Source organism: Micropterus dolomieu, linkage group LG05 (genome assembly GCF_021292245.1).
Source record: "Micropterus dolomieu isolate WLL.071019.BEF.003 ecotype Adirondacks linkage group LG05, ASM2129224v1, whole genome shotgun sequence".
NCBI classification, from domain to species: domain Eukaryota; kingdom Metazoa; phylum Chordata; class Actinopteri; order Centrarchiformes; family Centrarchidae; genus Micropterus; species Micropterus dolomieu.
In genome coordinates this window covers 11,373,368-11,396,660 of record NC_060154.1, presented here as the reverse complement: position 1 = coordinate 11,396,660, position 23,293 = coordinate 11,373,368, and the positions used below count along the sequence as shown (strand labels likewise).

At 39.0% G+C, this 23,293-nt stretch overlaps 2 protein-coding genes and 1 long non-coding RNA gene across 4 annotated transcripts in view; 1 reads left to right on the top strand and 2 right to left on the bottom strand.

Annotated features, from left to right (window-relative positions):
• The window catches only part of LOC123971150 (low-density lipoprotein receptor-related protein 8-like), a 27,806-nt gene extending 11,330 nt beyond the window's left edge, over positions 1-16,476 (bottom strand). The window contains exons 1-7 of the mRNA XM_046049809.1: positions 16,186-16,476; positions 15,079-15,213; positions 11,159-11,542; positions 9,557-9,676; positions 9,096-9,221; positions 7,083-7,254; positions 1,246-1,461 (exon numbers count right to left, since the gene is read on the bottom strand). Coding sequence (XP_045905765.1) covers positions 1,246-1,461; positions 7,083-7,254; positions 9,096-9,221; positions 9,557-9,676; positions 11,159-11,542; positions 15,079-15,213; positions 16,186-16,372 — 1,340 coding nt within the window. The 5' untranslated portion in view covers positions 16,373-16,476. The remainder of the gene's footprint in view (positions 1-1,245; positions 1,462-7,082; positions 7,255-9,095; positions 9,222-9,556; positions 9,677-11,158; positions 11,543-15,078; positions 15,214-16,185) is intronic.
• A 91-nt stretch (positions 16,477-16,567) lies between these two features.
• On the top strand, positions 16,568-20,508 carry LOC123971151. The gene is made up of 3 exons (XR_006825141.1): positions 16,568-16,681; positions 18,144-18,216; positions 18,479-20,508. It is a non-coding gene; the product is annotated as an uncharacterized LOC123971151 (long non-coding RNA).
• ndufa7 (NADH:ubiquinone oxidoreductase subunit A7) lies at positions 19,000-21,196 on the bottom strand. 2 transcript variants are annotated; one of them, XM_046049808.1, is made up of 4 exons: positions 21,047-21,196; positions 20,771-20,820; positions 20,008-20,141; positions 19,000-19,223 (listed from the first exon to the last, which is right to left on the bottom strand). In XM_046049808.1, exons 1-4 carry the CDS (start codon positions 21,095-21,097, stop codon positions 19,192-19,194), a joined length of 267 nt encoding a protein of 88 aa, XP_045905764.1. In that variant the 5' UTR covers positions 21,098-21,196; the 3' UTR covers positions 19,000-19,191. The 2 variants fall into 2 exon arrangements, with proteins under 2 accessions (XP_045905764.1, XP_045905763.1); XM_046049807.1 differs by having other exon boundaries at positions 20,004-20,141; positions 21,047-21,189.
• Between the last annotated feature and the right edge of the window lie 2,097 nt (positions 21,197-23,293).

Here is a 23,293-nt window from a genome sequence, read left to right as displayed (position 1 = left end):
GTGTGTTCATGTGCTCTTAAGTCGGAATGTGGAATCAACATGGACGCTACTACAAAGATGTGTTTGATGAGCATTATCAGAGCATATAACAACACAGACATCTAGGTCACTGTACATGGACAGCAAACTCACCATTATAACCATATTACAAATTACACGTTTGCAAAATATGTATACGTTATTTTGCACGAATCAAAGTTCTGTATGCTTTTTAAGTCCCATGTATGCTTTATTTCTCTATTTGCAATAAAGATTTATTACGTAAAGACGTGTGGTGGTCCATTTGTCCAGATTCCTCTTCTTTTCGTAATTCTAACAAACTAGTCAATTACTACTGCGACTACTACTACTACTACTTACATTACAACATTGTTCTTCCTCATACGTATTCAACGCTCTGAAGAGCCGTTTTTCCATTTGGGCTTCTGTAGAAACATGGCGGCGCAACATGGCAAAGTCCATGTAAGGGGACACGGGGTGTATGAAGATAGAAATGCTCATTCTAAGGTAATAAAACATAACGGTTCATAATGTAAGGTCTTTTATACACCACTGAAAACAATAGTTTTGTATATTATCTTGCATTTCTTTCAATAGACCCTCCTAAATATTACATACTGAACTTTTATGTACGTCTTTTTATGTGTATTTTTCTTTTTTGAGAAACAAAATCGTATTTCACCAAGTTGATATCATTATTATTAAAGGATAGCGGAAGTTCTATGATTTTAAAATTGGGTGGGAAATTTATCATAAAAGTTATTCAGATTTTTTTCCTCCAAGGTGGCAAACAAATAGTGCTTCAACAAAGAAAACAGACAAAAACAATGAATAAGATAAAACCTAAAAGTATTTGAGCTGAGAACAAAAAGGCTAGCAATGTTTGAATCAAAAAAGTGCAGCTCTTATCACTGACTGGTGAGATGCATGAATGAACCAGACACTTCAAACTCTTTATTGCACTGCTGCTATCTCTTAATATATGTATTGCTTTGTCCTATATTGTCACTCCCTGTGTAAATACATGCTTAAAAAAGAGTCTTGTGTTTAACCACCTCTTACTGTACGCAGTGACGTATTCGTTCATTCAAACCAGGTGAAAAGCTTTTAAACAAATATTTACTGTAATGATCATGAAGCAACAATAAGTCGTCACAGCTCTCTGCTGACGTGAGTACACTGCACCTCCTTAACGATGCTTACTATTAATTCAAGTGAATAGTAAATATGCCTGGGCTTGCATACCCTTGGAGAGGATCCACAGCCACTGCGGAGACTTTGTCCAGACCTGTGATAAGCGGACGCTGAGCTGAACCATCCAGCAGGCCAACATTAACCGAACCGCTCTCGATACTGGTCCAGTAGAGGAGCTGATGGATCCAGTCCACAGCCAGGCCCGACACTGAACCTTGCACTTTCAACACCAACACCGAATCTTGCGGCTTTCCATCCATGGAGACCCTGACAAACATCCAAGAGTAAAAGAAACATATAAAAATGATAAAAACACGGTGTTTATTCAAAGTTCAATTTAAAATTCTGTTCCACTTAATCCATCCAAATTCTGACTTTGACAATACATGCTACAGTGGGTTTACTCATATTGTCCTATGTAAGCTCAGAAAATGTGACAGCCAAATGCAACCCAATAACGGTCTTCCATGTTTGTCTTTAGCCCAGCTAGCAGCATGGCACTAGGGATGGCAATATCGGACGGTCAGTCCACCACTTTAGTCCAGACTGAAATATATCATCAATTACTGGTGATCCTCTGAGTACTGTGGAATGTCGCCGAGAAGTTGACATTTTTGGTTCTGAATGACATGTCTCCATAATTGCTAGATGAATTGGCACAAGATTTGGTAGACATTAAAGTCCCGCTCAGGATGAATAATAACTTTGGATATATATATATATATATATATATATAGCATTTAGCTCAGACACTTGGTTTTTATGTGGGGCCCTGATAATCAAAGTAAATTTTTTCAGACTTTTTCATTTTGAATAGTTAAATAATTTTGTAGGTTTATATGTTATTTATATTTTAATGATTACGCTTTTTATGTCAATATGAATTGGCTGAATGCAATGTTTTTTGTAATTTGTAAAAAGATGCCAAAATGATGTCTAGATGTCTGTTTTGTCTGATCAGGAAGCAAATGCTTTGCAGTTTTCAACAGTAGCAGACTAAAATTCTTCTTCTCTTGGTAACCATTTCTCATTTAGACTACTGTAACTCCCTCTTTACTTGCATCATTCAGTCCTCTCTAGCCCATCTTTAATTAGCAGCGGGGCTATAACAAATACTAGTCACACATCACTCCAGTTTGCCTCCATTCACTGGCTTCCAGTAAAACAAAGAATCGATTTAAAAGACTTAATAATCACCTACAAGGTCTTGTATGGCCTTGCTCTTGCAAATATAGCAGAGTTATTAAGCCTATTCTTACTTCGGCCACTCCAATCACCTGATCAAGGTCTTTTATCCGTTTCCTGTCTTGTCTAAATCCAGAGGTGACTACGCTGTTTTGTTGTATCTAATCTCTGGAATACCCCATTGCATCAGATCTGCTGAATCTGTGGTGTCAGTGGCTGAAAACTACATGTTAGCCTTTTTATAAAAACTGCCTGTTTGACATTGTAGTTTATTTTAGTCATTTACTTTAATATTTGTCTATGTTAGATGCATATGTATGTGTTTGTCTAAATGGTTGTATATATGTATGCTTGTATTTGCATATGTGTATTACCTTCCTATATGTAAAGATCTTTGTGACTGTGTTTTAAAAAAGTGCTATTTAAATAAAATCACCTCAGCTCTGTGTAAAAAAAAAAACAAACAACATCATAAGGTTTATCCTTTTTCAAATTATACAAACAGAAACCATTACAGAAAATGACTGTGCACAGAGTAGGCTCTCCTCTGTTCACTACCTTAACTTCCTCTTAAGCGCTTTCGTTGTGTTAGGAAATTCTGCACGCATTTGCCTGTAAATATGTTCAACTGGGTTATGTGCAGGGACTGAAACAAAATACATTTTTGGCCATAAGTGGGGGATTCGGAAACATACTGCACATACAGATACAGAAGCTGCAGCAGCAGTTTGAGGAAGTTTCTATAAATGTTTTGACACATTTTTCTTGCTTCGAAAAATATTGTACATGTACTCAAACTGACCACATCCACCATGCACTGTGAAACCACAACCGCGTTTTGACAGTCATCGTTGGTTTCTGTAGGGCATGAACACTACTCAAAAAATTTCTGTCAAGTCAACATGAGAATAATTTAGTTATAAATTCCCTGGATGGATTGCCTAGGGCAGGCTTCCTTTTCTGTCACAGAGCTTCCTTTACTCATGTTGACAAACTTGCTTTGTTAAAAAATTACCAACTTACTAATTTTAGACTTGACACTGACACTAGACAGTGATGTGGTTTATTGAAATGCCTGAGATGGCGCCATCCGTTTTGTTAGTGGAGCCCCATATAACACCGACCACTGTGACTTATATGCACTAGTTGGTTGGCCCTTGTTTCATACACTTTGCCTAACTCACTGGTGCCAGCTCATTTATCAGTCCCCGTTGTACCTAATTTCAGTGATCACTTTATCATTACCGACCCAAAATGTGGAATACACATATGCAAAAGACGTGTGACCAGAGAGATAAACCTGCTTTAGGTTTATCTCTCTGGCTTTCGGCTGCCACTCCTGTCAGTTCTCAGCTGCCAATGATTGGAACGAATTGCAGAAAAATACAAAAAACAAAATACGAAAAACAAAAAAACCTAAAACACTGGACTACTGGACATGTAAACTTCACAGCAATGATGATGCCTTTCGCAAAACGTGGGACCCCTTTTTGTCATTTGTTGGTTTGAATATTTCCACCATTCTTACAAGAGGGTTTCTATCATAGCTCTGAATGCTCTGCCTCAAAAGGGACACTCTGCTTTGCCATTTAATTTCTCTCCTTTTGTTTCTGTACACCTTTCCTTAATCATGCAAGATGTCTATGAAGATTCTCAGTCATCCAGGTCATAGTTATCCAACGAAGGTTAAAGTCAAGGGCAACTGGACTTGGTTGAAGATACTGGAAGACGTTTCGTCCCTCATCCAAAGGACTTCTTCAGTTCTGACTGACTGGCAGGGAAACTCGGCAATTTAACCTCAGTGGGGTCGTTGGCCCGGGTCATCGATACCGCTGGTTCGTTAGTGTTCCCGGTTGCTGTAACGACAGTCGTTACAGTCGTTAAGACTACCTGTGGCCAAGACTGAACGACGTTGGTATCTTCACCTGAGGCCAATAGGTTACGTTTGTTGAGTTTCCTGAGAAGTGATGAAAGGACAGCATTGTAAGTGGGGGATAAGTGGTGGCGTAGACCCCCTCCCCTGTTCAGTGACGGCTTCTCAACCCTGGTGTAGATGGCTTCCTTGACACCTCTTTCAAACCATCCATCTTCTCTGTCTAAAATGTGCACCTGGTGGTCCTCAAACGAGTGTCCTCTGTCCTTCAGATGTAAGTAGACTGCAGAGTCTTGACCTGAGGAGTTGGCCCTTCTGTGTTGAGCCATGCGTTTGTGTATTGGTTGTTTAGTCTCCCCAATATACAGGTCTGTGCATTCCTCACTGCATTGGACCGCATACACTAGATTGCTTTTTTTGGGTGTGCGGTCTTTGGGGTGTACCAGCATCTGTCTTGGTGTGTTCTTGGGTTTAAAAAAACACAGGGATGTTATGTTTGTTGAAAATCCTCCTGAGTTTCTCTGATACTCCAGACACGTATGGAATCACAATGTTGTTGCGTTTGACCTTCTTTTCCTCCTCCCCTGTAGTTTTGTTCTTCTTGGATCTTGTGGCTGTTTTCACAAAGGTCCATTTAGGGTATCCACAGGCTGTAAGTGCCCCCTTCAGGTGTTTCTGTTCCTTCTCTCTGGCTTGGGCGCTTGTTGGTATGTTTTCCGCTCTGTGGTGCAGTGTTCTCATGACCCCTAGCTTGTGCTCCAGTGGGTGGTGTGAATCAAGGAGTAGGTTTTGGTCTGTGTGTGTGGGTTTTCTGTAAACACCAATCTGCAGGCTCCTGTCCTCTTCAATGTGTACAGCGCAGTCCAGGAAGGCCAAACTGTTGTTTTGAACATCTTCTCGTGTGAACTTGATATTACTGTCCACAGAGTTGATGTGTTCTGTGAAGGCTTGCACTTCCTGGCTTGTTAATTTTGACCCAGGTGTCGTCCAGACATCTGTACCAGTGCCTCGGTGCTGTTCCTCTGAAGGAGTTGAGGGCTTTGTTCCCACTTCTTCCATGTAGATGTTTGCCACAATTGGGGATACCGGTGAGCCCATGGCACAGCCATGCTTCTGTCTGTAGAATCCACCGTTGTACTGGAAGTAGGTGGTGTTTAGACAGAGGTCGAGTAATTTGCAGATTTGGTCAGGGCTGAGGCTAGTTCTGTTGTCCAGGGTGTTGTCTTGTGTTAGCCGTTTCCTAACGGTTTCTACTGCCTCTATGGTGGGGATGCAGGTAAACAAAGAAGTCACGTCATAGAATACCATGGTTTCATCTGGATCCAGTTTTAGTCCTCGAACTTTGTTTACAAAGTCAATAGAGATTTGGACGTGGTGAGGCGTGTTTCCCAACAAAGGAGCTAAGATGGTAGAAATGTGTTTGGCAATGTTGTAGGTGACCGAGTTAATGCTGCTGATAATCGACCTGAGTGGGGCTCCTTCATTGTGTATCTTGGGTAGTCCATAAATGCAAGGAATGGCTTTTCCAGGATACAACCGGTAATATTGTTCACGGGTGATGGTGTTGTCCTTCTGCAGCTGTTGTAGACATTCTATGGCCTTTTTTCTTGTATCCGCTGGTTGGGTCTCGTCTCAGTGTCTCATATGTGTTTGTGTCCATTAGTAGTGTGTTGACTTTGTTCTGGTAGTCCGCTGTGTTAAGGACTACCGTGCATCTTCCTTTGTCAGCAGGTAGGATAGTGATGTTTTGATCCTTGCTCAGAGATGTCACAGCTTTCCTTTCTTGGATGGTGAGGTTGGAAGGGGGGGCCTTCGCATTAGAAAGGGCTGCAGATACCTTTAGTCTGAGCTGTTCCGCTTCTCTTTCTGTTAATTTGTTTTTCCTAATGGCCGATTCTGTGGCAGTGATGAGGTCTACTATAGGTAGTTGCTGTGGTGTAATGGCAAAGTTTAATCCTTTGGCGAAAGTCATGCAAATATCCTCATGTGTAACAACATACCCTCAATTTATTTTGTTTTTATATATTTTATATTACTTTTACTTGTATGACTCCTGAATCTCCCACCTGTAAAAATTTGAATCTGAATGTGTATGTGAGCCAAATGAATGTTTGTTTTGTTGTTCCTGTCTTTTCTTTTGAAAATAATAATAAATAAAATAATAAACATACATATATAAAAAAATTTACTGATTGCACGTGTTATTCCTAATCTGTTTTGTGCTCTATTATACTGTTTTCTTTGTTTGTATTATATTGTGTTTGCCGCCTTCTCGCCTTTAATGTCTCTGTCTGGCGTATTTGCACTTTCATCTGTATAGCTATCATATCTTGTTTTACCTGTTTGCATAGATATGCTAAGTGTTACTCTTTACTGTAATAGCAACTGAGCTACCACTTTGAATAGACGTTACCTTCCACAGACTGTATATGTACTCTTTTGTATTTTTATAGAATTTATACTACATTTGTATTTTTTAATATTTATATATGTAACTAAATGTTGTACTGTAAGACGCTAGGTCGAATATGTTCTCAATTGGCTTACCTGGTTAAATAATGGCAAAATAAAAAAATACAAAGTTTTGGGATGCCCCAGGAGGAGAGAGATAAAGGTAAAGAAAGGGATGTCTGGGTTACACTGCTTATCCTGCTGCCACAGAGACCCAGATAAGCGGTGGAAAATGGATGGATGGGGTTATTCATTTGTTTACATATGTATCATAACTTGTGCTTTTCACAGTCAACTGTCACACCTCTCAATCATTGCTTTGGAAGCTATTATAGAGCGGTGAGTGGTGGTCGCAGTATCTACAGCTCCAATCTGTTACCTATACACGGAGCCCTGTCCTTGCCGGGCCCAGTACAGTGTTCGGTTAGCGACTATAGCTGCCACTGCCCCTGGCCCTGGCCAATGTGTGGTCGCTTCCCTGTACTCAGTCCCAGTGATGCTCATCCATCGCATTCCTTTAGAAGAGGTGAAAACCAGTTGAGCCTCATCCCCTGGAAGGACACAAACACAAGTTTTTCTTGGTTCGTTAATCAAACTAGAGATGTCCTGAGCTGATCTGACTGAATTAAAGCCGATCTTTATCTATAACAAGAGGCAATAAGGCATCTTGTTTTAAAAAGGGTAAGGAGCAGCAGCTAAATTGTCTGGAATTATTTTAAAGTGGAAAATGAGCAATCTAATCTGTCAGCCATATCAGTGTTTAGTAACACATCAACAGACCTGATTTTAGCCACCACACAAGTAAAACTGTGATGTTATCAGTGGGAGTGCGCAACATTTCAGGTTCATGTTGTGACATCTCAAACCAACTCAGGCATTATACAATATCAGCACCATATCAGGAACGATACCAACCCAACCATAAAACCAACCCAACCATAAAATTCACTAATACAATAGAATGGACGTCACACAACAGGAGATCACAATACTAATGAAACACTCCTGAAGTCCATAGAGACTAGTTCAATAATTACATCTCCAGTGAACTGATGGATGTTCACTAATATGTTTGTATAGCCCAACTCCCTTTTACACTGAATTGAGTCAACGTTTAAGTAAGGTGGAACCACTCTGAGCCCCACACAATGTCAGCTTTGTAAACCAGATAGTATTTCAACCTGCCACATGCAACTGATAACATAGAAATATCAAAAGCAAACATGTATTCTAATCCATGCATATGTAAATACCATGACAGCATGTATTTCCAGTAGGGCTGCTAGCAACAGTGGGAAACCAACCCGGGGAAGGAAGTCATTTGATCCATTGCTAATATAAAACTAGTAATTAGGCGAGCTTTAAAGAAATTGGAGTAAATATCACGTTGGTGGAAGAATAATGTAAAAGTGTCTTTTTATAACAATATAATACTTTCAGAATATCACAGTAACTGTGCTGCTCACACTACAAGACCTGTTTTTGTTTACGTTCATCCTGCTGTGCTCTCACTTAACTGTATTTTCGTTTCCCATCTTACACTCATCCTCCAAGGTGCTTCAACTACAAGTGCATATAGTGAGTGTATAGCTCACAAAACAGTCAAGATGCATCTCAGAACTGCTCAAACTATTTGACACGTCAGGAGGAGCATGGTGACAGATTCTGTGACCATTCAAGGATTTTTGTCTCAGATCTCCAAAATGTCGGGGGCAGGTAAATGTGGAAAAAAAGTCATGTAGTCTGCACTAGACCATAAAGTGATAAAATGGTGACCTGCCCAGGCTGAACTCATGCCAGTCACACCATACCAAAAGATTGTTTCCATCAGCGTATGATAGTGAAGGCATGCTGTCTCGCCTTGGCTAACACAAAAAGACACTTTTTTCCGAAATAATATAATCACAAAGCAAAGGCAAAATATTTACTGAGTATACAATAGTCACCAAGTAACTAAATTGATAATGAGACAAGACGTGTCGGGATTTGTCTGATTCAGCCAAGTAGATGAATCAGACATCACAAAGGGAAAACCTTCTGAATGTTTTTACTAGCTGGGGAAAGTAGAGAAACAGCTCAATCAATCACAGCCTCTATGCTACTTTGACAGCAGGCGGAAGTCTGTTATTTATGAGCTTGATTGGTCCTTTTACCCAATAGACATTGCATGTAATGGTTAAGTTAAAGTTTTACTGGGGGAAAACCCCAAATGGATAAGTTAATGTTTGGGATTATAAGTCAGCCTACTATTATCTAATTTATTTTATTAGTTTCTTAGGTAGAATGGTTTGCATAGAAGGCAAATGTTTATCTGGAGTCCCTGGCCGGATTGGTGCTATGGCTGAAATTAATACAATAATGTGAAAAATGGCATTGATCATTTTTTCCTCACCTTTGGCCTTGCACTCTCCGGTTGTTGCATTCATCTGGTAGTCCTTGTGGCAGTCACAGGTGAGGCTGACGTTCATGTGAACACACAGCTGATCACACACGTCGCTCTCCAGGCACATGTTGACCTCTAGACAAAAGAGCCAACATTTGAGAAAGGAGTTTCAAGGACACATACAAGGAAGGTTAAAATTTTACATAGAAAATGGAGTGCATGGAATTGCAGCTCCCATTACTTAATAGCAAAAACAGTTTACAGAGATGACTTAATACAAATATGATTCAAGTTTTACTATAGACCCCCCCCCCCAAAAAAAATCCCTTTAAAAACGAACCTTACAAACCTCTGGCGGATATATAAAAGGTAATTTTGTGATAGTTCAGGACAAATCTTTATAAATGTTAATGTGAAATACTTGGCAGCTGTCAGCAGGTATCAAGCTGCTCTATTGGGCTGCCACTCACCCTCACACTGGCTGTCCCCAACCAGCTTCATGTTGTCGGGGCAGTCGCAGAAGAAACCCATCGGCAGGTCCACACAGTGATGAGAGCAGCCTCCTTTATTGACCTGACACTCGTCCTGATCTGTAAAAAAGAAACATTGTCATCATCATCAGTGGCTTCATACTAGAAGTATGCTGCTATTTTCACATCCCTGACAAGTGCATTACTAACAACAAAGCGACAGGTTCAGGCTCTACAAACGTATTTTTGTTCTGGTATGGAACATTTGTATTTAATAGTATAGGGACATCTCTTTATTTTAGAATTATATGATGTGGAAAATGTGTAGTTCATCCATTTAGCTCTGAGTTTTAGATGTTCTGACATTGTGAGATGTGTTTCTTGCAGTAGAAAGCAAAAGCTGGGTTTCATTTGAGTAAAATTGTTAAAAAGGACTTTGGTACGTTTGCCATTGAGCCAGTGTTGGTTTCACAATTGTGCTGTAGAGTCATCTGTGCAGTGGGGTGGACATTCATTTCCATTTCTCATTTTACAAACATTATGGTGTAATGGGGGATTTGACTGAAATGCAGGTACTGGACACATTAAAATGTTGACCTGATGATGGTGTTAGATGAAAAGTCACGGGGATCACCTGTTATTACAATTCATCCTGAATGGGAACATGTATGTGTGTGAAAAGTAATTATAAAGACACCACGATGGATTATCTGCTGATTATTATGGAAACCAAGGTGACATCTTCAAATGGCTTGTATGGTCCAACCAACAGTATAAAACATTCAACGACATTTACAACAACGTAAAACAGACAAAAACAGCAAATCATCAGCTTGGAGAAGCTGTAAAAAGAGAGTTTTGTCATTTTTTCATTCCTTTGCTTGATAAATGACTAAAATGATTAATGGTATTCAATTATCACAATAGTTTAGGAACAACCTTTTCTCCACCCACAGGAATTTTATAATTACTCCCAATTCATGATAACAATCATAAAGATTAGCTAACACAGATTAGCTACTGAACCTGTTACACATGTGAAGATAAAAGCCTGAGTAGCTGTGTTTCTGTAAAGCCACCATGCAGTACTATACTGCTCTCCGCTGGCTGGTGACTCATATGTGAGCACTCATGAAGACAGCACGTAGGCATTTCATTCCAAAACCATAGACATCATCTTGCTGCTATAACAGCCTTTACAGGTTTTTGCAACCCGGCTGCTGGGGTTTGTTCACATTCAGCCCACGCTTGCCCAGGTATGTAGAGAGGAAGCTCTCTCTCAAGCTTTTCATTCCTCACGTTTGTCTTTTAGTATTGCACTGATTTTGGGTGATAAGACTTGACTTGCGGTCGATGTTACAGTTAATCCCAAGGGTGTTGGACGGGGACGGTTCCTCCATGCCAAACTGGGAAAACCATTTATTCTTGTCTTGGCTTCGTGCACAACAGCATTGTCATGTCCCCAAACTGTTGCCACAAAGTTGGAAGCACAATATTGATTATTGGAATAACTAAACCAAAAGTACACATATGTATGTGGATAGGATTTTCTTTTGTTTTGCGAGTTCATTTTTTTCAAGGACGTGAAGCCGTGTCACTCACCGCAGTTTTCCTCATCGCTGCCATCAGAGCAGTCTGATGAGTGGTCGCACCTCCAGGTGTGGCGGATGCACTGCCCATCTCCACACTGAAACTCAGACGCTGTACATGTGGGAGAGGCCTGCTGCAGTGGCAGGGGCAAACCACACAACTTTTGAGACTCGTCTTGCCCATTTTTGCAGTCAGCCCGCCCATCACACAGCTTGTTCCTGGGCAGACAGGTGTCAGACGGCCCGCAGGAGAAGAAAAAACCATCAGTGGTGGTGCAGTTCTGACAGGAAGCCTCGTCACTCCCGTCGCCACAGTTGTCCACACCATTGCAAAGGAAATGCAGAGATATGCACCGTCTGCTGCGGCAGGCAAATTCATCTTTCTTACAGAGATGGCCTGTGAAGAGTCACAGTTGTAAGTTACAGCAATAACTAAGTTTGTACCCTTAAGTGTCTCAGAAGGCTTCAACACAAATATAATCTGAATGGCTTTGATAATAGAGTATAATCACAGTATTGCAGTTTCAGAGCAGCAAAAAATATATAATTTACAAATGATTTTTAAAAAAAGATACAAGTTTCAAACTTCTTAGGGATACAAGGCGTCTGGAAGTCCCTAAAAGTCTAAAAACATATTACCAAGCAGTTCAGATTAAACCCTTAGTAAATGCAACCCTGACTATTCAGCAATACGGAAGCTAATTTAATGCCAGGTTAAGGTCCCGCTACAGGCTATTACTAGAGAAAGTGAATTGAAACACCAACTAGGGAAAAAACCCAACCTGTTTGACCTTTCACTCAAAACCTGGTTTAAAGTGGCAGTCCTTTGGGCCAAAGAAGCCCAATTCCCTGATCCCCTGGGAGGTCACAATACAGGTTTTATTCCAAACAGGCTGGATGCAAATTCTCAAACATGGCAGGAGCGAGTTCTGAATATTTGTTAGAACTTCTTTGAGAAATCTAAAAAAAAAAAAAACAACGGCAGTGTGTCATGTACCTTATGTGTCATGTGGTTCAAGTATCTTCAACCAAGTCCAGTTTCTATTGACTTTAACCTTCCTTGGACAACAGCAGACATTGATCGAACAACAGTTGTCTTTGAATGAGCAATTCTGGACTAAAATCTTATGTGACTACTTGTGACTACTTACCCAAATGATGATAACATTCATAAAGATCGGCTAACACAGATTAGTTAATGACCCTGTTACACATGTGAAGAGATAAAGAAGCCTGAGGAGCTGTGTGTCTGTAAAGGCACTGTGCAGTACTATACTGCTCTCTGCTGGCTGGTTAGTTAAATGTGAGCACTCATGAACACTTGAACACAGCACATGGGCATCTCATTCCAAAACCATAGGCATTATCACAGTTTTTTTAGAACCTGGCTGCAGGAATTTGTTCACATTCAGCCAGCCCTTGCCCAGGTAGGTAAAGAGGAAGCTCTCTCTCACTGTTCTCTTTTTCATTCCTCATGTTCGTCTTTTTAGAGTGTCCTATGTTACTTTTATGCTTTATCTAAAGCGCTTTGAATTGCCATGTTTTTGAAATATGCTATACGAATAAACTTGCCTTGGCTTTGTGTGAACAACTTAGTGCAACACCATAAATTACTTTGATGAAAAGCGTGGCCCTGGTTTTAAGTGGAGAAGTCCTTTGGGCCAAAGGAGCCCTCTTCACTGACCCGCTGTGTGGCCTACAATCCAGGTTTTTATTCCAAACAGGCAAGAAGCAAATTTCAAAACATGGCAGGAGCGAGGTCTCAATATTTATATGAAATTCTTTGAGAAATCCTCACTTAAAAGCTTCCAAGATAAATGCACAGTATATAAAATATATCAGCACAATACAACAAGATTGTATCATCACATTGATAAAATATTTTATAAAGAAGATCTGGAAAAAACTAGTATAATATGGTCAGACACTTGTAACACTGGCAGACAGTGTGCTGGAGAGGCTATGAGAGTAAATCATTACCTTTTGTCCTGGGAATGCTCTGGGATTTACAGCAACTAGAAAACAATCACTGATAGGTAAGATACCAGCACAGCTACCTGGCTTTTCTAAAGAAAACATGTTTAGATAACATGGTAGTTGCCAGTAAAAAAAGCCATTACGAAAAAGTGTTTGTCAAGTACCACCCACAGCAGCAGACATTAATGTTACATTTTCTTGTTTTTGCAACTTTGCCAAAATTTGGTAATACACCCAGAATTATAAACACAGTTGGACTGCATCTAATGATTATTTCATAGTCAATTAATCTGTCAATAATTTTCTCAATTAACCAATTAGTTGATTTGGTCTATAAAACAGTGAAAAATAATCACTGCTTCCCAAAGCCCAAGGTGATGTCCTCAAATGTCTTGTTTGGTCCACAACCCCAACGAATTTACTGAATTTACCAGAAGATGTTCACATTTAAGAAGCTGGAATCAGATCATTTTAATAATCAAAATAGTTGCCGATTAATTTAATAGTTGACAACTCATCAATTAATCAATGCAGCTCTAGACCATAGTATAATAATCTGGGCAAAACCTCTAATGGTTGATACATTTACATCACCTCACCCACTGCTATCTTAATTTTCACCAGTTCTACAACCCCACCAGTGTCTCCATCAGGTGGGTATACCTGTACACCACATGGTGTGACTACTTGTGTAAAAAATTACGTATTGCATATCTCTTCTTAATAACACTTTAAGCTCTTTTTCCTGTTAGCCTAACCTGACTGAAATTATATAGGTATGTGTTGGATTGGATCATTTTCTCTTTCATTTATCCATTTGCTCTTAATCCACTTTCTACCAGTAAAACCACATTCTGCTGCCAAGTCCTGCATGTCTAGTTTGCTTTACTTTCTCTTTACTTTGGTCGACATTCAAAACCAACAACTTTCAGGTCTCACATCTCTGACATCTTAGTACTGCCAATATTCATGCCTGCTGCTGGCATTACTCACATCAACAATGTTTATGTTCAACGCCTGCAATCACATCAATCCCCTTTAAAATACGGTCTCCTGCGGGGTTTTTCTTTGCACACATTGTGCAACTTGTGGCTCACACTGAACACCAAATCCCTCTGGAATTCAATATCAAAGTCTCTAATAACTTCAACAGGATTATAAGAATCTGGAATGGCATTTTCTCACACAGTACCAGAAAATTAGACGATATCTTTGCAACACAGATATTTCAAATGCACAAGTCAATATACTGCATGCCTAGAATTGTGGAAAACTAAGATTTAAATGAAAATTTACTGTAAACCAAGTTTAAAATCATCATGAAGATGTTTGTGAAAACATTTATCACTCAGGATTTTCTGCTTTAAAAAAACAGCAGGGCTAAACACAACTCTGCTTTAAAGTCGGTTACAATCGGCTAAAACTCCATTACACAATACTGTATGTGAAACAAGACAACAAGTGTAGGTAAAAAGGCACACGCTGCCAAACACAATAATTACACATAGTGACTGTCTGAGTCTTTGACACCATTTGTGTCAGTGAAGCCTCTGATAGAGCAGAAACTGAGAAAATCCCAGATAACCACCTTTGTTCTACAGTCTTCAGCCAGTGTGGCTCACCTGTGTGTCACGGCTGGATGATGTCAGTCTTGCATTAAACAACCCATCTATCTATCTGCCTCTCTCTCTCTCTCACCATATTAAAGAGGGAAGTGCTGCAGAGCTACTTATAAAATCCCTTTAGTCAATGGACTTTCAATGAGCACTTTCAAGTGCCTTGTTGTTGAAATCTGCTACATAAATAAACTTGCCTTTCCTTGCCTCAAATGACTGGATTATTTCCCTGTCAATAAATGCCAATTGTGTGTTTATTGTTTGGTTTATGCAGCCAAACACCAGTGTGCAAATGTGTGCATTGTTTGGGATGGGATCATGTTGTCGACACTGTACTCACCACAGCTGTGTTCATCTGATCCGTCCTCACAGTCAGTCTGTCCGTCACACACACTCAGTCTCGGGATGCACAAGCCATCGCTACACCTGAACTCCAGCTGCTTGTGGCAGTCGGGAAGAGAGTGACCTGCAGCACCTAAAGCACGGACAGTTTACTGTTACTGTGCAGAATGTCGATTAATAACATAACTATTGACTAGTTGTGTTATCATTGGGCATCACAAAGGACAATATAATTATAGTAGGCAAGAGGAAAAGTCATGACAACTTATATATTATGTCTGATATGCCAAATAATTAAATAAAGGATCATCAAAAAAATAGTATACTGCAGAACTATCACATTTTCGGTTGTTTTATTATGTAAACTACATGATCATGTCATGTGGTGACATACAGCCTTTAAGGTAAGACTGAAGTCATTGCATACAAGACAAAATAAACATTTTCTCTCAGTTTTGTGTTTTGCACCCCTGTTCCATCACATTTTAAATCACAGAATAAAATGTTATTCCTAATAAATCAAAGGGTATCTATCTTTTGGCATACTATACAGAACAATTTCCTGTTCAAATGTGATAATGCTAATGATTAAATTTGGACTCAGAGAGCTAACAGAGCTACACTGACCCTTTACGAAGTTTGAGCCCTTTCACAGTCTAAGTTTGAAATGGCTATAATTTTTTATTTAAATATGGGAGGTGTCGTTTCAAAAAGTACGTAATTTAAACACTTGCAAATGGAAATACGTAACAATGCACTGCAGCGAAGGGGTCAGATGACATCCTTATGTTTTCATCTTTCCAGCTATGTATTGACACATTTCAAACATACTTTTCAGTCGAAATGTGAAAACGATCTGGTGCCGGGTTCAGACAGTAGCAACTTAAATATTATACATACTTAGCAACACTAAAATCAAGGAAAACATTACTTGTCAAAGATCCAGTTCACTGTAACGTTAGTTTGCACAGTAAGTTACACAGACTTCATTCAAACTGACAGGTCTGGTCGACTGTAAACTTTCAATACGTTTTATTTTAAATAACGCTAAAAACAAGAAGCTCGTTCATTTCACACACACGCTCGAGTGATTCCTGTTGCTTACCACAAATACAGTAGCAGGTTAGAGGGGCGATCAGAAGAAATAAACCTACAAGGTGTCCCATGCTCGATGTCCGCCGCAGCTGCATCGCACGCACGCGGCGCGGAAATATGACGCAAGAGTTGATTCCGGTGAACCTGCAGGTTTGTGAATGAAAAATTACCTTAACGGTGATTTTTTTCTGTGCCATTATAGTTTTTGATTTAAAATTTTTAAATCTGCTGTTCAGATTTCTATCCAGTTATTTGCTGATTTGACGTTGAACACGGTAAGTTTTTAAAATTATGATTTTTTTCTATTTTAAATCACATGAATTGTGTTTGGTACCTATCTATATACAAATTTTTTTTTAACATTTGTATTTATATGTCTGCACACCCACACAGGTGTTTCTTATCACGTTTGCTATTGGACCTCCTCTCAGGTGGAAGTTACGCTGCAGTATTATTAACTTCACTACTCAACTCAAGTAGCCTGCAAATAGGCCTACAAACTAGAGGTAAAGTAATTTTTTTCCATGCTACTACATTTCGGGAGGGAAATATTGTACTTTACACTAGAGTACATTCATTTGACATCTTTAGTTTAAAATTTAAGATTTCTACAAACAAAACTATGAAGAGCTTATAACATGTTGTTATAGGCTACATTAAACTACTGGACCTAACAATATAAGTAGAGATGAAACGATTAGTTGATTTATTGATTAAAGGTTAATGGCAGCTATTTTAGTGTTGAAGTAATGTTTCATGTAAAAATGGTTCCAGCTTATGAAATGTTAGGATTTACAGCTTTTTATTGCAATTGTTTTAATAATGTTGATGTTTGGACTATTGGCTGGACAAAATAAACATTGTGAAAGTGTCACTAATTTCTCAAATTTTACAAACCAAACAATCAAATTGATTAATCCATAATGAAACTATATATTAGTTACCTTCTATTAGAAAATAGAAAAGTCATCATTATCTTAACATTTTTGCCTTTACTTAAAGAAAAATACAGAGTTAGTGGAACTTGTAAATCTAGTGAGTTTCAACTGTGCATCTTTTCAAAGCTAAGGATTAATTGATTAAAGCTGGTTAATTGAGTCGCAGCTAAAAAGAATATTGTGTCTAGATGCAATCTGCATACAGCCAGGCTGAGAACACCTGCAGCACCAAATGCATGCATTCCCTTGTCCTCACTGTGCAGTGTTTCTCTATTATATCCTTTAACATGGGGATTAGTCCTTCAAAATGTATATTAATAATTTGAATATTTTTGTTTTCTTTGTGGGGCATCTTGCCGTTTAAAAGCCTGTAAACATGAGGTTTTTTTTGGTCTCTTTGTATTGTTGAAAGTGTATATGTTAGGTTGCGGATACAGAACACTCAAAGCCTGTCAAAGTAAAGAGTTTATTCACAAAGGACTAGTACAAAATGGTCGTGGGTGAGATGTGAGCAGGGGCAGGCAGTCCTGGGCAGGGGCAATCCGCTCTCCTAGAGATCCTGCAAGCAGAGCAAATGACACCGGACTCAGCAACTTGAAAAAGGAGATAAACAAAAAACATTAATCTGGGTTCAGGCAGAGACACACTGGAAACAGACTAAATGCTCAGGAAACAAGCTGGCCTGAAGTACTCAACCAAGTTATGGCTAGGAATAATCTGGCAACAAGTCTCAGGGAGCCCCACATCTTAAGACCAGGTGTAGATGAGGATTGGAAACAGGTGTGTAGCCTTGCCGGGCGACCAGCTCCCTGCCAAGGGAAAGACACACCCACAGAACACCACAGGAAGCAACCTCCAACTGTCACAGGACCAACTGTGACAGTATATGTATGATCTTTAACATTTTCACTGGGCTAGTTGTAACAGAGTTTTTACAGTGTGGAATTAGTACTTTTACTGAAATAAGGGATCTGAATACTTCCTTCACCACTGCTACTCCCACATTCAAAATAAGTCTTCCCTCTTACAGCTAAAGCACAATGAACAGGAGCATTCAAGAGGTCAGTGAAACAGCTTGTACCGGCTCACACCATGCTGAGGAGGTAAATTAGCTAAAATAACTGAAATCATTTGTGCGGGTGAGTTGGTGCTTTAAAGAATGAAAACTAATCTTGCAACTCTAAGAAAGTCTCTAATTTGAATTTAAGTTTTCTATGAGAAACAGGTTCTTAATTTTTATTTTACTTGTAAGTGGGTATGTGCATAAAAATTCCACATTGACAAATACAGAAACATTTTTCTTTTCATTTTGAAAATATCAAGTTTTGCAAATGATGAAGTGTTAAGTATTTCTTGTATTTCCAGTTACACTGGACATAATCCAGGTTCAAACTGACAGAAACGGAGCTCCAACAACCACAACACAAGAAACATTTCCTTGACCCACTGGATGCTTTGGCAGGTTCTTCATAACAAACTTTCTGTGGGTATTCATTTCTCACATCTGCTAATGTTTTAAATTACACAGATACTTAATGACAAATTTTATCATTAGGAAACTAATGATAAAAATTATGCTAAATTTTATATTTCATGTAATCAGTGTTTACCACTAGTGTTAAGTTAAATGCTTTGTTCTCCAAGATGGGTCACTTGAACACATCTTTAATTTCGGACTTTGTGAGGCTGGACTGTCACAACCTCTTGGAGCTTCCAGCTGCTAAATTGGCACACATCTACTTAGTCCTTCCTGCTATTCTGCTCACCTTGCACCAAGTATTTCCAAACACTCTTTCAGATAGCAGCAAGTCTATTCACACAGTTGACAATGATGATTCAAAAACCATTTCACATTTGTTCAATAACTAGTTGGACAAAAAAAAAACTTAAATAGAACAAATTTTATTCACACTTTCTATTGTACAGGATACAACAAACACACACCCAGTGGTCAGGTCTCTACAGCAGGTTTGGATGGAGAAGTTAGGTTGTTGATGCTGACATAAGGGTTAGTCCTGCTGCTCAGAGGTACGGCTGGTCTGTGGAGAGTGGTGGCTCCTTATATACAGCACCAGGGGTCACTGGAAGCTTTGGGGCTTCAGCAACTTGACTAGAAGAGATAAGAGTCAAGAAAATATTGTAGGTACTTAAACATAACAAAAAGAATATTTCAGTTATCAGAGATACATAGATGTCATTAGAGCTTCAGCGATTTACTGATTAGTTGTCAACTATTTAATCACAAACTAACTTGATAATTAATTGATGGACAATTCTCTGATTCCAGCTTCCTAAATTTGAAGTAGTAAACTGAATAGATTTAGCTTGTGGACAAAACAAGACATTTGAGGAGGACATCTTGAAACAACGATTCACATGTTTGAACATTTTCTGACATTTTATAGACAAAACAACTACTCAGGGAAAATAATTGACAATTAAGACAGATGTCATGCAATCATCAGATATCTAAGTATTGGATTTTTGGCAGGTGTAATCAAACAGCTGGATTGTTGTGTTGTCACAAAATGCACATCTCTGATACATCCATCCATCCAAATTGGTGTACTCCACGTATCTGTCTGCAGCCACACTTATTCCAACTATGTATACTGCATTAACATAAACTGTTTATGATTGTTCACATTGGCCCCATTCCTGCTTTCATTGTGTTGGTGTACTTCAGGTCAGAACAATATTCTTTTGCTAACAGTCTGCTGTCACTGCAAGCTCAACCCTTCCTGTGCCGGAGTTTCACAGTAAAGTTCCAGCAAAGTGAATTGTGAAAGTAATCCAGCTATGTTAATATGTCCAACATGACATTTGTAATAATCAAAGTTTTGCCCGGGACTACTACCATGCATGAAAACGTAGTGACTGTGTCATTTACCTGCCTGCGGTGAGAGCCTTCTGTGAAGACATGATGACCGTGGCTGGTACTGACTCTCTGCGTCCATCTCTGGTGTAGTAGTAGTTGTTGGCATACTTGTGGCTCGGTCCCACAGGCAGTTTTGGTGGTGGCTGTGTCCTATAGAAAAAAAGTATTGTAAACAGAATTTACTTGTATGTCTTCTGTGGAATAACAGATCTACTTAAAGCTGTCCAAAAGCAATATAATCACCTAAGATGGACACAAAGAATTCCCTCTTGTTTTTGGAAACATAGGAACAAATGTCTGTACGTGTTTTAATCAGTGGACCTGTGAAATGCCATGATCTCATACATTTTTCTGCACTGTCTGTTTGTCCTTGTTTTGCTTTTTATTATTTTTCCTTTCCTGATATGGACCAGTGTGTGAAATAAATAAATGCGGATCCAAACTTGCATGTTGAGGCAGGTGTGCCACTTACTAGTCTGGCCCGCTGGTGTAGTATTTATTTAGGCAATACGTTAGTACTTTGCTTAGTGTCTGGGGCCCTAAATACAACTTCAGATGGCTTAACAGGGTTTTCCTGTTCACAAATTTGTATTATTTCTTATGATTGTACTTGTATTTTAATGTTTTACATTTATTCATTCACTCAGCTGAACTGGAGGTAAGACAACCTATATAAATATATCAATTTACTGGGTTCTAGCTGTTGCCAGAGACAATAAAACTGTCCTTTGGTGTGTAGCAGCACTGTGAGGAAGCTAAGCTAACGCAGTAAGTCTTACCTCTTTGCAATCTCCTCATATCTCAGCTGCAGTTTGGCTTGCAGGTCGTGCTGGGGAAAAACACTCATTAGTAATAGTTGCTGAGAATCACACAGGCTAGCTATATGTCCTCTTCCTTCACATGTAAGTTAGGTAACGTTAGCTATCATTCAAGCAGCTCGACTGGCTAACGTTAGCTCTGAAAAGCTAGTAAGAATTGACAACTACTGCAAGTTAAGTTTGTTAAGATAAAGGTCTGGCACGGCTATAAAGTTTGTCTGTGGTTGTGTTTCTTACCCCAGCTAAAAAATTTCGTAGCCTCTGGACGATTTTGGTTGCAGTAGCCATGTTTGCTGTTGTGAAGGACACGGGAGTTCTTCTTCTGCTACGTGAGGTAACGTTTCTCAGCGAGTCAGTGACACCTAGCGGTCGGGACAGAAAACTGCTTGATCGCAAACGGACGCACTGTAGGCTCGCAGAAAGCGTCGCAGTTTTTTAATTGTGAAATCTAACTGAATCGATCACCCGTTCATGTACACCAGTTCTAGATAAAATAATAGCATTTAACTTTACAGGCAAATATGGTGACAACTGCTCAATAGGAGGAAATAGTATGTCAGAGATAAAATACTTTTATACAATAGTAATTTCTGAAAGATCCCACTTTTGAAAATAGATGCTTTTGGTTTTCCAACTTGAATTCCATCTATAGGCTTATGTCAGTGCAAGTGCATACTTTTGATTTATTTATTTATTTGAGCGTCACTACACACTTGGCTACTACAAGACAGCTACAACAACCAGGAGGACCACATGACAAACCATATAGTAGGCTAGGCCTACATTTCCACAAATGAGAACATGTGTTGGATGCAGTGTTCTCTGTCTTAGTTGCCATGCATTTTCTGTAAATCTTGACAAAGTTCTACTCATTAAATAGCCAACTCTACATTTTACCTTAAGACAGCCAAAACAAACAACTGAACACATGAACTCAAGTCAGAGTGCAGGTGGCAGTGGAACACAAAATGAAATTCATCCTCAACACCAAGATCATGAAAAACACAAATGTTTCTCTTCAGGAATACCTTTATATCTGCCTACCTCAAGTGCCTGTGATAAGGTACCAATTCTTCAGAGCACATAGGGTAATCTACCCTCTTGTTAAATTAAATGTTGTATAAGGTTCTGTGTAGTAATCCTCTTTGATTTGAATGTTTAATCTTTGGCTTATTCCATTTCTCATCCTTCCATTGTTCTTAATGAATGTTTAATGCCTATATATATATATTACACTGCAAATGATCCCTGAAAATAATATGTAAATCATGGAGAAAATATTTTAGAAACCTCTCTTGACCAAGAATAATTCTGTGCTCTATCAGAGTTAGCCTTTCCTCCGGCAACTTGACAAGTCAGTTCCACGGCCGAACCATTTAACATCTCGGCTTTACAAAATGTTAAAATCAAATTGCTGGCAAAAATGCAGCATTGACCATATCTGATTACTGAAATTTTAACTTTACAGTTATCTGAATTACATGTTTATTGTAATGTCTTTAAAATATGTCATCTGACATACAAAGTAAAAGGTGTGAGATGACAGAAGTCAATGTGGCTGTCTCAAAAAACATTTTAAAAATAATTGTCAAATTTAACAGCCTGCATATTACCTGATTATTTTCCCTACATCAGCGCCGTGTAAGAGCCACTGTATGTGACTCAACAAAAGCCTCTGTGTGGTGAACAGTTCTGAAGGACATACAACTAAGGATGAGTCAAAGAGAAATACAAATTTTATTTGTTGCACAAGAAAACACAGTACAGGGCGACAACGCCGGTATACCATGCAGTCAAGTATTACAGATGTGTGCTTGTCTCATGCAGCATGCACTGAACAGAAGAGTCCACAGGAGAACACATGCACATGTACAATAGTTTTACCTGCCAGTTTGTTCTTTAAGTGTAAGTTTGACACCAACTGAGCTCGTCTTTGCTGACTTTCAGTGGCTGAAGAGTATTTACCTTACAGCTGTCACATCACTGTCAGACTTTTAACCAGACCAATCGAGCATTTACTACATTTATATTCACATAAGAAACCAAGCCATTCTGAGAAATAGTGATGTATTCAAACTGTGAAGCCTTTTTACAGAGTTGTCCCTTAGTGTGCAAATGTGTGTAGAACTGAACAAATAGTGTTGAATCTGCTATTTTAGTTTATCGGACATCCTATAATTTTATTAACAAGAATTTAGCTCTAGAATAATGATTTTTTAGTTAATCCCTCTGCAGCATTATTTTGCCTGTGTGACTTCCTTTTAATGCAAATGTGCACGTGTAAAAAACAAAAAACACCATTACAAACCAGGTGAAGTGTACACTTGCCCAAGAAATCTAGCTGTTTATCAGGTTTCCTTTCATCCCTTAGCTCAGTTAATAGAACTGGGTTGATTTAATACGATGACTATGAAAACAGGTATTTTCAAAAAGCTTGACGATAAACCAGTAACTTAAGTGCATATAAAAACAGTAAATGCTTCT